This window comes from Patagioenas fasciata, chromosome 11 (assembly GCF_037038585.1).
Source record: "Patagioenas fasciata isolate bPatFas1 chromosome 11, bPatFas1.hap1, whole genome shotgun sequence".
In the NCBI taxonomy this organism is placed as follows: domain Eukaryota; kingdom Metazoa; phylum Chordata; class Aves; order Columbiformes; family Columbidae; genus Patagioenas; species Patagioenas fasciata.
Genome location: NC_092530.1, coordinates 8,040,016 through 8,055,531, shown reverse-complemented (window position 1 = coordinate 8,055,531; position 15,516 = coordinate 8,040,016). Strand labels below are relative to the sequence as shown.

General features: G+C 48.7%; 1 protein-coding gene across 7 annotated transcripts in view; it reads left to right on the top strand.

Annotated features, from left to right (window-relative positions):
* The window catches only part of ZNF185 (zinc finger protein 185 with LIM domain), a 36,785-nt gene extending 22,572 nt beyond the window's left edge, over positions 1-14,213 (top strand). For 4 of the 7 annotated variants that reach the window (XM_071813390.1, XM_071813388.1, XM_071813389.1 and 1 more), the window contains 12 exons: positions 34-132; positions 777-890; positions 1,803-1,883; positions 2,094-2,195; positions 3,159-3,320; positions 4,980-5,069; positions 6,244-6,345; positions 7,769-7,837; positions 10,472-10,552; positions 10,912-11,014; positions 11,592-11,690; positions 12,482-14,213. In XM_071813390.1, coding sequence (XP_071669491.1) covers positions 34-132; positions 777-890; positions 1,803-1,883; positions 2,094-2,195; positions 3,159-3,320; positions 4,980-5,069; positions 6,244-6,345; positions 7,769-7,837; positions 10,472-10,552; positions 10,912-11,014; positions 11,592-11,690 — 1,102 coding nt within the window. In that variant the 3' untranslated portion in view covers positions 12,482-14,213. The remainder of the gene's footprint in view (positions 1-33; positions 133-776; positions 891-1,802; positions 1,884-2,093; positions 2,196-3,158; positions 3,321-4,979; positions 5,070-6,243; positions 6,346-7,768; positions 7,838-10,471; positions 10,553-10,911; positions 11,015-11,591; positions 11,691-12,481) is intronic. The other 3 variants (XM_065846622.2, XM_065846623.2, XM_065846624.2) reach the window with 3 other exon arrangements.
* Positions 14,214-15,516: the final 1,303 nt, after the last annotated feature.

Below are 15,516 nucleotides of genomic sequence, written 5' to 3'. Positions count from 1 at the left end.
AGCCACGAGTGGGGTTTCTTTTTCCTTTGCCAGGTCTTCCCAAGATTTGAAAGAGGGGAACACCCCTAGAGAAAGGGGACATGAGAGCACGTGGGCCTCAGATGGCTATAAACCAGAGCTGATCCAGGGAGGGTAAGTGGTCTGTAGGACTTACCGACAGTCTCTATTCACTTCATAATTCTTCATGTCTTATTCATTCCCAATGTAACTGAGACCACAGAACAGCTCCTCTGCTTGGCACCCAGGAGCAAGCACTTTATGACAGCACATTACACAGGGACTACCACCCGCGCTAGTGGGAAAAGCCAGTGGGATGAGACAGGATCACACAGTGTGTGAAGAGACAGTTTCCGCACTGACAGCACGTGACGTGGGTCCTTGGGCATCACCGTGGTTCTCTTGGTACTGCAGTAGCTTCTGCTGCCTGGAGACCTCAGCAAGTACTATCCAAGCATTTATGAATGCTGCAAAATCATGTGTGAGTGTGTCCTGAGGTTTTAGAAGCATCTGTCAGTCTGAGAAATTCTGAGTGCTTTCTCCTATGCCTAATGTTTTCCTTCTGCGACAATCTCAGATGAAAGGCCTCTAGTTGTGACCCTGCAAGCCAGAGTGGGATTTGTATACATGATACCCATCAGGCTGGTACCAGGGCAGTTTAGAATAGCTCTGGCCAAACAGTCTCCTGCTCCATGCCTGCGGGCTCTTGTCTAGGGAATGGATGTCTACCCACCCCAGAAAGTTTTCTTCAAAGCCTTAAGCAAAGATCTTTATTTTAGGTTTACAGACTCAATCAACCGTACTGAGAAGGGACAAGAACCTCCTGACCATGATGTCCACCCAGAGCCTCCAAGGTCCAAGGAACATACTGAACATGAGCCCAGCATGACTCAGTAAGGAATCAGATAATGACCCCCCCTGCCTTTTCCTGTAGGATGAGGGTTAATTTCTTGTGTGTCTTCCCCCATACATATACACTGATCACACCTGCTCCCAGGCTCCCCTTTTGTGCCTGATTCTAGTGGTACTGAGTGAATCCCTTACCATGATTTTATATGAAAGCCTGGGAGAAAACATCCTAATTAGCTGGAAGCATCAGTCCAGCTGGACTGCCAGGAGTTGCTGTCTAGACCTTACCATTTGGAAGCAGAGACATATTGCAATAAGTATATAATAAATGCATCAAGAATAGTGTGGCCACCAGGACCAGGGCAGTGACTGTCCCCTGCACTGGGCACTAGTGAGGCCAAACCTCAAATCCTTGGATCAGTTTTGGGCCCCTCACAACAAGAAAGCCCTTGAGGTGCTGGAGTGAGTTGAGAGAAGGAGCTGGTGAGGGGCTGGAGCACAAGTGTGATGGGAGCGGCTGAGGGACCTGAGAGGTTCAGCTGGAGAACAGGAGCTGAGGGGAGACCTTCTGATCTCTGAACTGCCTGAAAGGAGCTTGGAGCCAGGGGGGTCGGGCTCTGCTCCCCAGGAACAAGCGCCAGGACCAGAGGAAACAGCCTCAAGTTGCATCAAGGGAGGTTTAGATTGGAAATTGGAACAATTTCTTCCCAGAAAGGGCTGTGGGGCATTAGAACAGGCTGCCCAGGGCAGTGGTGGAGTCACCATCCCTGAGGGGGTTTAAAAGGCACACAGACAGGGTTCTTAGGGACATCGTTTAGTGCCAGAGTGAAGTTAAGGCTGGACTCGATGATCCTGAGGGTCTCTTCCAACTGGAATGATTCTATGACTCTATGATCCTACAGTAATTCTATGTGCAGTGGCACTTCTGCAGACTATAATGGTCTCTGTCTTGGCAGGTCCAGCTCTCTGCCTAGAGAAAGCAGCATTGTTCCTCCAGAGACCAGATGTGCAAGTGAATCTGACCCGTCCTGGGAAAGGTACGGAGCCGGAGGACCAGGCATGTCTTTACTGTAGTCTCAAACACCTGGTGTTCTCCCTGTTGCCCTGTTCTGGCAACAACTGCTCATTTCTTGGCTACTGAACTCAGAAACCAACATCATCATGATATTACTGCATTTACTCGCCGCAGTGGGCAGGTTTAGACACAAGCACTAAAGCTGCTAACAGGGTTTTTCCTCCCTGGCCAGGATCACTCCAGGTTATGAAGAACAAACCCACCCCACCACAGAGAGTTACCGTGAGAGCCCAGGGGACTGGAGACACAACGAGCCCAACCCAGTGGCAGCCAGGTACAGTGGGACTGTGTCTTTGTTCCTCCCCATCATTGGCTCCCAAATCCTCATTCTTTGCCATTCCTGCTTCTTGATACAACCCTGGCTGAAGTCCTGGACCTGTGTAAATTTGCCCACCCAGGGTATGCTAATCAAATTATATTGACAAAAGGAATATTAGGTTTAGGATCCCACCCCACTGTGTCCAGCTCTGGGGTCCTCAGCACAGGACACACATGGACCTGTTGCAGAGGGGCCAGAGGAGCCACAGAAATGACCCGAGGCTGGAACAGCTCTGCTGGGAGGACAGGCTGAGAGAGTTGGGGTGTTCAGCTGGAGAAGAGAAGCTCTGGGGAAACCTTGTTGCAGCCTTTCCATACTTAGAAGGACCAATAAGAAAGATGGGAACAGACTTTTTAGCAGGGCCTGTTGTGACATGACAAGGGGTGATGGTTTTAAATTAAAGGAGGGGTGACTCAGGCCAGACGTGAGGAAAAAATTGTTGCCCCTGAGGGTGGTGAGAGCCTGGCCCAGGTTGGCCAGAGAAGTGGTGGACGAACCATCCCTGGAGACATCCCAGGCCAGGCTGGACGGGGCTCTGAGCAACCTGAGCTGGTGAAGATGTCCCTGCTCATGGCAGGGGTGGCACTGGGGGAGCTGGGAAGATGTCCCTGCCAACCCAAACTATTCTATGACTCTCTATGGTTGTTCGTACTTCATTTCAGTTAGCAAATCAACTCAGAGAACTGCTGAATCTTGCAGCATTTCATTGTGCTGGGAGTTCAGCTCATGCAGGTGAGGGGAAGGAGTGCAGTCCTCTGCCATTCCCTCTGACCTTTAGAACACATTAACACCATGGTTTTTCTTCTTGTGAGTAGAAAGAGGCACAATCCAGCCTCTGCAAATTCTGAACACTCATGTGAGCTGGTCATAGCAAATACAGTCATTTGCCTTATGGTCAAATTGGCTCTAATTCTTTAGCAGGTCTAACTTCAGCTCAAAAGAGAGCGCGCTCAGTGCATATGAGACCCAGCATCCCATGCCACTGCGCATGGAGCGCCAGCCCTTTCACACCGGCGTGTCAGCACCCAGTCACAGGATACCGTCCTACGTAGACAGCCAAGTATTCAGCGGCAGCAGAAGGTAAGGGCTTGGGATGGGACGTAGAGACAGGGAAAGCTGCTGGCACCAAACTATTTGACAGAAGCTCTGGTCCAGGTTGTACAATCACTGCGTCAAGAAGTCAGAACAGGATTTTGTTCCCAGAGAGAGCAACAGTATTGCCAGGTCTCACAATGCATGGAACAAGATAATTTTTTGGACATGAAGGGCTGAAGCTCATAACTGCTCCGTAATACTGCAGACTTCTTGGCAGGTTGTAGTCAAACCACCTGCATGCTGCCCAGAAACCTGACAGATGTGTAGAGACCACATCTGCTTCTCCTCTGTAGCTGCAGAAACGATGATTCAGGAGCTGTCTGTTCTTTATTTCTCATGACCCCGAATGACATAAGAGACAAGTTGTGTGATTATATGTATGATATACATATCTCCGTTCATGTGATCTGAATGTAGACTTCACCCTTTTAGCTTTTTTTCAGAAAGTTGGTGTCACAAAGCTCTCATTTGCTTTTGGAGGCGTTGGCAGACTAGGACTAGAAAAAATGGGACAGACATTTATTGTACTTCATAGCCTGTTATCACCCGCCCATCACTGCGTGATGCTGACACGTCTTTCTGGAGTGCAAGAAACTCACACTCCATTCCTCCCCTTGGGTTTATATCATAGACTGAATGCAGTTCTTGCCCAGAGCAGGGTTTTCCTCATCTTAGGATGAGCTTAGTCTGTCCCTCTTTCTCTCTTTAATGCAGCATCGATTTGCAGTGTTTTTCAGCATTGTTTAACATTAAGTTATACAGTTGCCTGAAGCTTTAATCAGGATCAAAGCGCTGATATACAACATAAACATAATCTGTGCCCCAGGGCAATTGCAAGAAAAGAATGACCATAAACTATAAGCTCATTTTCCCTATTGAAAGAGCCTGAGCTCTGCCCATAGGTTAAAGCCATTCCAATAATGAATCTGTCTTAGAAAAGTAAAAACCTGCAGGTCTGACACCCCATGGGCCAGCGGGTCAGGAGTTCACCCGTGCAGATGGCGCAGTGGTGGTTTTGGTGAGAGGAGACGGAAACAATATTGAAGCTATATCAATTTCTGAACTGCTTCGGTGTTACTCTTGAGTGTTAGATTTTGAGTCAGAGCTTTGTGTGCATCCTGTGGCTGCAGAACCAGCACAGGTGAAAGGGGCAGAGCAGGACACTGCACTGTGATAGTGATCGCTGAGAAAAAACATTCCTTAGGCAACATGAGGACTCCTGTGACTCCTGGTACAATGTAATCAGGGCTTTGCGCTTCCTTGCCAGACCTGCCCCAGATTACGAAGGGAGAGTTTATGATGAGAGAAGCAGCCCTAAGAACAGCAGATATGACAGCGCTAGTGCCAGGGGTCACTGTGAATTTAGCTCCATAGCTGGACGGTAAGGAAGCAAAGGGAATCCAGGCCTGTTAACCCAAAGAACAACCCTACTGCTACATTTATTCCGTATCTGGAGTGTCCTGACCCACTTCTTAATAATTCCATGGGTCTAAGTGTGTGCAGTGAGGTGTGGTTTGCATGGATGGCTGTGGTGCGTGGGTGATTTTGATGCTAAGCAGGGAAACAGCCGAGATTCTCACCACTAGTGAGAATCCCTCATGTGCCCAAGTTCAGTGCTTGAGATTGTGTCACTTCCTTTCGTAGCTACGAATCCCTTCCCAGAGACACCACCACTCCCCAGAGAAGCCACAGGGTGCCGTTCTACATGGACAGCTTAAACTATAACAGCACCAGGTAAACGGGTAGTCTTGATGGTTGTGAGGAAAACCTCCATGAAACTGCTGAGGAAGAGAAGCTAGGAAGCAAAGCCAAGAGCTGAAGGAGAGATGAAATGTTTCTAGGGAGTGGATGTGTGATCTAGAGGCACAGAACTACTCTTAAACTATTCCTAGCAAAAGCTGCCCAGCACAGGGTCTGTGATACATCAATCTCTGGGGATTTTTCACCACGTGGGTGCCAGAATAGAGTGACAGAAGAATGAAGGGCTGGTTCCTGGCTGCCCTGACTTGACGAGAAATCAGCCTTTGCAGAGGCTACAGAAAACCAGAGAGCTAAAAGCAAAGAGGGGTGTTGAGAGAGATAATAATTATCTCCAGAATGTCAATGATTAAATGACCGAACTGGTCCCAGAACAAGGCTGTTGGAATGGGTGGGAGGTATCCAATAAGGAATACCATTACCCTGGGTGTTCTGCAGCCCTTCGCGGCAGTGTCAGTGCATCCACGTGCGGTCTGGCACTGTATGGAGGCACCAGTGCAGGTCTGAGTGTTGACTCTGTAAAGGGGAATATGTTGTGGGTGTGAACAGGAAGCACAAGATCCTTGATTAAGCCTAGGACTGGCTCCAGGCAAGATCAGCTTCATCCTTGCAAGGCGAACTTAACAGGTCTCACTGCTGAGTGGGTAGGCAGAGCTATTTTCCGATGACATTTTAGTAGCCATGGATTTGCTGTCTTCTTCCTTCTGCAGCTTTTGAAATTATTTACTTGGCGATGGTGATGCTGGGGATAGTTATGTTGGACTTTGGCCAACATGTCCCACATCTCTTCCTCCCTTGCAATATGTTGTGTGCCGTTTCTCTCCGTAGCTGCTCCCGTTCAGGCTACGTGATTCACTTAAACTCTGTACTTATTTGAAGATCTTGTTCGATCTTTTCTCCCATGGCCCTATAAATGAGATTTTTCCAAATTACTTCTCCAGGGAAGTAGTGCAATTATGTGGCAGACGTAAAAAGAAAGAGGAGCATTTCTGGTCCATGATGAAGATGAATTAATCTCTATGTTTAAGGGCCTTAATATTGCACTCTCCCAAACTACCCTCCTAGCAGTAGCGGCAGGTCGTGGCTGCCAGCTTGGATCGTGTCATGGCTCACGTTTCTTGTGCCCATGGACTCTTCTCTCTCTCAACAGGCTTCTCTCAGGGTCGAGTGAGAGGATCTGCAGCCCAATTCCCACCTTCCCGCACAGCAGCCCAGCGGCCTCTGGGTACCAGCCCGATTCCAGCACTGCCGGGTAAAGAGCAAAGGGTGGTCACGATCCTCCCGCTGCAATACAGGTTTTGCATGCAGCTGTCCTATTTGGTGAAGATAAGCCAGGCTTTGCTGCTTGGCATCTGGGCCACGGGACATTTCTCAGCCACAGACATTGCCATGGTGGCCAGAGCCACCCAAATGAGAGCTGGGCTGGGTACTTTTCTCCAGGTGCCCATTTTTAGAGATTGGGATGTAGCTTACTGTGTGAGTTGTGTGATTTCTCTTTAGTGTGGCAAAATCCTGAATATTCCATAACACACTGTAACTGGAGGGACATAAAGAGCTCCTCATGCCGTATACACTCATCACAGACTCTTTGCCTTGTTGTCAATCATAGCAAGTGAGCACTTTCCAGCAAGTGTATCTAATTTTGGTGGGCCTGGCACAGGACCCTGATCTCTCATGTACTACAGAAGAGTGTGTCCTGTCACAGTGCAACTATCAGGTCAGAGCTATATTCTGGGATTTCTGGTTTCCACAGGCCCGCCTGAAAGGTGAAAACTACTGCAGGCTTTTATGCAATTTAGGGAGGGGATTCAAAGTCAGCATGGTCAATATGTGTGTCCTCCTGGCCTTGCTACATCCTGGTTATCACACCACCTGCCCAAGTAGGAGACTCATCTGAAATGCCTGGCATGGGAAGTGTCTATGCTAAGTTATAAAAAAAGCTTTTCTTTTCTTTCCTTTGCTGTGACATGGCTTAGTTTGCTCATGTACAAGAGAGGATTAACCATAGCTTACAGGCAGCAATGAAAATGCACCATGGAGAAAGAGCCTGATTAGTTCATGTCATGGCTGTGGGAAGAGAGCCGGTGGGCACAGCATCTCCCCTTGGTCTGTGACAGAGCTGGAGACAGACGGACAGATGGGGGCATGTCATTTTGAAATCAACATTGTAAAGAGGGAGGAATAGGCAAGAAAGGTCGGCTCTGTAGGCAAAAACATCCTCAAAACAAAACAGCAGGAGTTTATAATGGGTGAAAATGCTGGAGATATTCCAGTGACTAAACAGGCGCTGTGTGCTGTGCCAGTAGGGTTTTGATGTTAATGGGCAGAACCGCAAGCTCTCTAAATACTTATTGTGTGCATAATCCTGACATGATTTTGAAAAAGACTTATCCTTGCAAAACAGGGGATAACTAGATGAAAGAGTTATATTATCCATCCCGTTCTTTTTAATTAACTTGATTTGTTTTGGTGGGTTAATTAGAGGGGTACATTAGGTCTTATTAGCACCAATGCTTGATATTCAGTATTTATTCAAGAACAACAGCATCTCACTCTGTCTTTTCACGCATACGTTACAAATCCAAGCGCACACATGTGGTCCCTCGCGCTGTCTCTCATCGGCTCCAGCCTTTTCTAATGCAAATGCTTCTCGTTCTGTTTCTATCCCTTCCTAGAAAAGGGGTCCTCTTTGTGAAGGAGTACGTGAACAGCAGCGAGTTATCAGCCTCCCCACGCTACAGCAGGTACGAGGAGTGTCCAGACGCAGTCGTGTGGCTACATACGTGTGCAAAGCAACAACGCGTGGCCTTGCCAGCCAACATGCGTTGAGCAAGCTCCGAGCTGGAGCCGTTAGCACCGCGTCAGCATGCTCTTGTGCCTGAGCTAATTAGCCCTGGAGGGATTATTACATTGGCTTGGCAGAGAGTTTTGCTAAGGCAGCAGCGCTGCTTTGGGGACCCAGACGGATATCACTGCAGTCCCATTGCGGCGACAGGAGGATTTTTGTTCCACAGCCCTTGGTGGAGGGGTGAACTTCCCCTCTGAGTGGGTTGGCAGGCTGAAAACACTACGCTGCAAGTTTTTAGGCTGCATATTTGGTACTGTCAGACTTCACTGTGCATTTGCACAGGGAAGTTGTTGGAATTGGTGAAAAAAATGTGGAGGTTGAAGGTTCTCACTCAAAAAGGTTACTTATGAGTTAGAAAAAGTTAAAAGATATCATTTTCAAGCTTAAATCTTCAGTCTTTTGCATTCTGCTACATAAACTAAGTAAAGCTACTCCAGGTTGACACTAATGTGACTACAAGCAGAATTTGGCCTGATGTACCTTGTGTTTCCATTGATGGGGCGGCCAGTTAACACCCAGTTTGATGCCTCCCTGCTGGCATTTGTCCTCCCTCAGTGCTGTGTTGGCATGACAGGGGTAGCTGATTACACACCCCATAAATCTCCAGCCTTTTCCGTAGGTCGGCAAAGCAGATGTCAGCAACCAAAGATAAGCGTAGCTGCAGCATCTGAAAAGCCACAGGCAAACAGAAGGCAGAGAGGGAACACTCAGCTGGGTGAGACCAAGGGTGTGCTCTGTGCCTTTTCCTGCATAATAGTTCAGGATTTGGGAGATTAGTAAGCCATGAAAATAGCTGCTATTTATAGGGTCCATATGTAAACATCGGGACACCAGTGAGGCCAGAGAAGTTTTACTGATGGGTGTATTTGGGGCAGGATTTCACAGGTTCACAGAATCACAGGTCATCAGGGATTGGAAGGGACCTGGAAAGCTCATCCAGTGCAATCCCCCCATGGAGCAGGAACACCCAGCTGAGGTTCCACAGGAAGGTGTCCAGGCGGGTTTGAATGTCTGCAGAGAAGGAGACTCCACAACCTCCCTGGGCAGCCTGGGCCAGGCTCTGCCACCCTCACCAGGAAGAAGTTTCTTCTCATCTTTCAGTGGAACCTCTTGTGTTCCAGTTTGTACCCACTGCCCCTTGTCCTGTCACTGGTTGTCACCGAGAAGAGCCTGGCTCCATCCTCCTGACACTGCCCCTTTCCATATTGATCCCCATGAATGAGTCCCCCCTCAGTCTCCTCTTCTCCAGCTCCAGAGCCCCAGCTCCCTCAGCCTTTCCTCACACGGGAGATGCTCCACTCCCTTCAGCATCTTGGTGGCTGCGCTGGACTCTCTCCAGCAGTTCCCTGTCCTTCTGGAACTGAGGGGCCACAACTGGACACAATATTCCAGGTGTGGTCTCACCAGGGCAGAGTAGAGGTTCCCAGTCCAGCAGCCAGTGCAGGGTTTGCCAGTCATGTCTCGCAGCCGGTGGAAAATACGTTGGTCCCCATGGTCTGGGCCACAGCCTGTGCCTGTCCTAGCTCCAGACCTGCTGATGGGACGCAGTGAACCCCTGGGCAGCACAGCTGTGGCTCTTGCTGACAGAGGAGCCCTTGCTCCCCCTTCTCTCCTGCTCCCCCACTTTTTATCCCTGCTCCCAGCCCACCCAGTCTTGCTTTTTCTGCTGTTTTGATGACACAACCTGGCTCACAGAGGGGTCTGATGGCTGGCAAGGAGTAAGGCGGTGGGAGCATGTGGTCGGGAACATACCGGAGGAGGGAGAGAGCAGGAGGCAGCGGTGTCTTTCCCTTTGCTTTGTCAAGGTTGTTAGGTCTTCTCATCCCCTTCCTGAGCTGATGGTCACAGACCCTCCTGTGGGACTAACATGCCCTGCTCCTCCTGGCACGGAGGGTGACAGGGTGGCAGAGCTGCTGTGTGCCTGTGCCACCTCATTTCAGGGTACATGTCCCCATTTCCCAGCCATGCTGCCCACATCCCACCTCTCCCCATGGCGACAGCAGCAGCCAGAGACGTTTTTCAGTGCTCTGAAGTCAGGTTCTAGGGCCACCAGCTCTTTGCTGTCTCTGCTTGCTCCTTGCAAACATTCTCTGCCAGGCTGAGCCCAGAGCAGGCTCTGGGGCTGACCTGAGGTACAGTGACTGTGGTGTGGGGCAGGGAGCAGGATATTGCTGCCCCTATGGAGAACATGCAGTGTGAATACAGAATCACAGAGTCACAGAATGTTAGGGGTGGGAAGGGACCTCAAAAGATCATCTAGTCCAAACCCCCCACCGGAGCAGGAACATAGAGATGATGTTATACATAAATACAGCAAAGATAGTGCTGCTGACAGCTCCACTCTCTCAGGGCAGCCCTCTCCATTAGGGAAATTCCTTTTCAGAGCTGATTAGGAAGGACCAACCTTGTCTCCAAGGAACAGGCAACTGGGACATTGCAGTTAGGACTTTAGGTTAGTGTTTAGTGATTGCATCCGAGATGTTTTTCCCATATATCACTGCCAAGTGCTGATATTTCCTTCTGTCTCCAGTAGCAGCCTTGTGGATTTCACCGATTCGGAGCGAGCACCCTATAGCCACCACAGCTACCTGTCCAGTGCTCCCCTGCAGAGGTAGGACAGTTTGGGGCTGCCTTGGGGGTTTCAGCAAGTTGTTAAGCAGAAATTACTTTAAGATTTTGCTTTTTTACAATATTAATGTTTGTTTGACGAAATAACTGCATGAACTGTAAATGGTCTTTGGAAAATACAGTGATATGGACTTAAAGATCTGTACTGCCCCGCTGTTGTGGTCTCTGCATCCCTGGGATAACATGTGTCCCTCTGTGCTGTCACTGGACACAGTCAAACACATGCAGAAGCAGGTTGCTCATGGAGAGCAGTGCTGGTGTTAGCTAAGAAACTCCTGGTACCAGCACTGGGACTGGAACCAGTTTGTGTTAAGAGGAATTCACTCTCCTGTTCCTTCACAGGTCCAGTGAACCTGTTTGCAGTTACTGCAGCCGTGAGATCCGAGACTGCCCCAAGATCATAATAGAGCATCTGAACATCTGCTGCCACGAATACTGTTTCAGGGTAAAAAAAATCCCTTAACTACTGACTGCCCTCTGTGTGCTGCTGTGAAACTGAGTGGTGGGAGGAGGAATCTTGGTGCGAATTCCATCCTCAGACTTTCAGACTAATGTATATAGTGTGTGCCAAATCCTTGCATCCGCATCGGGATGAAACAAAGTCATGCAGCCATAGGTGTTGGTTATGTACGCAAAAGTTTTTTCAGCTTCTCAAATAAATGTGTATTAGAACAAGAAGAATTCCTTATTGTCAGCGGGGAGAATAGCAGCACCCTCTTTCCTCATGTCCCTGTGGCAGACTTGCTGCTTTTTGGCCTTTATGCCCCACTGCAGGTCTTGCTGAATCTCTCAACCTCTGCAACATTTACAAGTAAAGTCTGTGGAAATGGTGAGTGTGGGAGGAGGAAGCCTGCAGGGGCGTTTGTCTGCTGTAGAAAAGTTTAGCCTCAAACTAGGTCACACTTTGGCATTCTCACATCTTCATAAAATAACAGACACTGTTCATTTCTCAGCCCCCTCCGTGCTGTCTTTATTGTGTGGTGCTTATTCACTGTCCAACCACCCTGTTTTCCCTTTGGCAGTGTGGAATTTGCCACAAAGCAATGGGAGACCTTCTGGATAAAATATTCATCCACCGGGACATTGTCCACTGTGACAAGTGCTACGAGAAACTCTTCTAGGTGAGTGCCCCTTCATGGTGTCAGCATAAATGGCTGGATGAGAGAGCGCTCATGGACTTTACTGAATGAAGAACATTTAACCCGCACATGTACTGAGTGACACATAAAGGGATTTTCCTGTGGCTTTTCAGTGGGAAGCAGTGACCCTTGTTGCAGAATTAGCTAGAGTTGGTCCCAGGGGTCTCAGTTAGAACCAGAATCTCTGCCCATAATGTGATAAAGAGGCTGTGTTAGCTTCACGTGGGGGAGACAAGCAGAGGCCTGACTTGAGTGGTGAGAGGAATGTTCCTTAGAGCTTGGGAGTCCTCTCTGAAGGTAATTAAGAGTTCCTCCTAGCAGGTAATTAATAGTTCTTCCTGTGTCCTGGGCTCAGCGCTGCAGGGGGCTGGGGGCAGCATGTCAGTGGCAGGTGTGGTTACTGCTCCGCATAAAGATCCTTTGAAGTGAACACTGCTGGGCAAACTAAAGAGTTGTACGTTCTGTTAACAAATCAACAAGGAAGTAGGTTGCATATGGTTTTGTCTGGTTATCTGGATGGGGCAGGAGTCACCACAGAAGCAATCAGAAACCCCGTCGCTGCACTGGGGTCAGTGATCACGACAGAGAGAAGGAGGGAAAGGGGCACCTGCCCCACTGTGTATGCGGCTGCTTTCTTTGCCTCTTAATGCAATGTGACTGCTCAGCTTTTTTCGTCCCATTCCTGCACGTTCACCTGCTCCACTTACCTGTGTAACACTGTGTTTTGTGCGGTACCCAGCTCCTGCCTTCACCTTCTCTTTGTTTGCTTGCAGGGTTTTGCAAAGCTGGAGAAGGCAGCCAGGGGAAAGCCCTCAGCACGTGTCGGAATGTATCTGGCGGTTCCTGCCTGGCTAAGAAAGCACAATTCTGCTATTCCACTTTTCCTCAAGTTATTTTCCCTCTTGTTGCCTCATCACAATGAATGAGTTTATCATCCGCTGGTTTGTGCTGCCAGCTGGGTACAAGTGCCAATGTTAACAGGAGCGGGCAGTGGCATCTACAAAGATAAGTGGGCTGATTTTCCAAAGGTGCCGAGCCCCTCCGCCTGGCTTTAACTTCATTAAGATTCCAGAGTGCTCCCTGTGTTGGAAGTCAGGCAGAAATCCTTAGGTCTATTTAAGCTATTACGAGAAACCTTTTCTGTTTTGTTGGAGTTTTTTTGGTGGTTGTTCATTTTGTTTGTTTTTTTTTTCTTTCATTTCTGCAATCTGACTGCAGCTTAGTGTGTGTGAGCTGCCACAAAACAAGCAGATATGAGGAGTGTTAAACACGAAATCTGGATTCTTGGGAGGGTTTGAATTTAGTTCTTAGCAAAAGCCTATTTCAGCTCCTCTCACTCCCAAATTCTGCCTGGAAATAGCTTCTGCCTGATCTCCATTTGCTTTCCATGGGCTTTCAGGAGCACTCGCAGACTCACTTTACTCTAATTGTGTGTCAGCTTTAATTTCCCCTTCCTGCCTACTCCCTAGTGGGTTGCTGCAGCAGCACATGTGTCTGCTGGCTGTTCGGGCAGATAACACTCTCCTTCACCTGATATTTTAACGTGGCCTCTGGTGGTTGACATCTCATGGCCATACAAAATGTGCCAGAGAATGGGTATCTCAATTGCCTCTCCTGACAAGGAGCACTGCTGGACTGAAATCTGAATTTCCCCCCACCTTGCCAAGGTTTGCTGTAGTGCCTCTCTTCTTGCTGGAAATTATGTATATTGCAAATGCTCACTCACAAAATTGAATTTCTAGCAGATGTTGTACTTACTAAAAGTCAGAATCACATAATTTTAGCCCTTAATTCAAATGCTGAAAAAGCTGAATACCGAAACCTGAAAGTCAGGCTCTATGCCTTAACAGAACAGCTCTGAATGTGGCCAGAGAGTTACTGCTTTCTCTTTGAAAGCCCTAGGAATGTCCACAAAGCACCCAAGTCAGTTCTATAACAGCTCTTACATGGAAATAGGTAATGGCAAAAGCGCTAATGCAGACTATTGTTAGCTAGATAATTCTTCATGCACTTAGCGATGGAAGCTGGCACACACACAAAAGTTTAGCAAGTTAGTGTTTTATGGTATGAGTGCTACTTTGCCTTTTTTAGGCCACTGTACCATACCTACATTTCTGAGTGACCAAGATGTTAAGGAGCGTCACAAAGCATCTCATCCCCCTCAAATTGGTCATTTCTGGTAAACCACAGCCAGTGGTTTCTTTCTGGTACCTGTGCCTGTGGTGGAGAATGACTGGTACAGCAGTTGTTAAACACCTCATTATGTCACGGTTGAAGGGTGATTGTTTAAAATACCAGAACAGATGTAACTACAGGTGCACTTTGAGAAGATGATCTGCAGAAATAACTCGCTGAGTCCAGAGTTCCTGATGGGTGTGTGGCCTTGCGGGGAACAGGATTTGTCCATCATACATTTTGCACTGTCTCATCTCAGCATCGCGTTTCCCTGTAGCAAATGTTTAACCTCAGCATACAGCTCTAATAAACCATCTTTACTCACGTGAAGCTTCCTCACCGTTTCACACATTCCTGTTGCGTGCCCTTTGATCTGACGGTTAGTGTCGGTTTTTTGCTTCTCAGTGGCCTGTGGGCATGACTGTCAGTAAAAGTCACCGAACGCTTTGTTGGAAGATGCGGCAATGAGAGGGGAGAAACGGTACCAACAAGGGTGTTCTCGAAGGAAGGGATGGGTTCAGCAAACTGGTTCAGCAAATACACTATCTGATACTTCAAAAATCACCCAGAGATCTGGACTGCTGCTCTGGTATCCTGCCTATGCCTTCCTCACACATTTCCCAGGAGCAGGCTGAGAACTGCTGTCCTGTTGGCACCAGGGTGTAGCATCATCACAAAGGGTTCAACAGCATTTTTTTCCCCCACAAACACATGTATCACCCAAAAGGAACCTGCAGCTATTCTAAAAACAATGTGCTTTGTTTTGGCCTGCACTCTTAAGTATTGCTGAGCTACCCCTCCCAGCTCCACCCTCCCGAACAAAAAAAGTAATTAAAGATATAAATCTTCCTGATTCCTGGTATCCCCGCATGTTTGTGGACGAAGGGTCATCTGCATGCAGATTTCTCCTGTGCCATGGATGAGGTCATGCTATTTTCTACAAACACGAAGGATCTTATTTAACCATGGATCTGGCTGCGTGTGGGGATGGACCTCGACCAGGTTATTTCACGTGAAACCACGCAAGTGTAGCAAAGGCTACACGGTGGGTGCTGGTGAGGGAGCAGAGGTGGAGGCAGACCCAGCATCTCTGCAGGGACCAAACCTTCCCAGAACAACTCTCAGGAGGGTCAGTGCCAGACTGGATGTTCCAGCCGACTCATAACAAAAAACAGTGTTTATAGCACTTGTCCTTGATGACTGAAAGAAAACAGCTCATACTTATCACCGGACGCCAGTGGGTGTATTTGGGTCCAACATACACATTTTGGAGGAGCATGTGAAAAGAATTATGATCTCTTTATCTGAAATATTGTGTCCAGTTCTGGGACCCAGAATGTGAGGGGTTGGAAGGGCCCTGGAAAGCTCATCCAGTGCAATCCCCCCATGGAGCAGGAACACCCAGCTGAGGTTCCACAGGAAGGTGTCCAGGCGGGTTTGAATGTCTGCACAGAAGGAGACTCCACAACCGCCCTGGGCAGCCTGGGCCAGTGCTCTTAGGAAGCCCCAGCAAACTCCCGCAGCCTCTCGCAGTGCACGGAGGGCAGGGCCGCTGAGGGGAGAGGCTGCTCGGGGCCGGCGGGGAAGGCGCCTCTCAGCCCGGACGCCCCGAACCCCCCGGCTGTGATCGGGC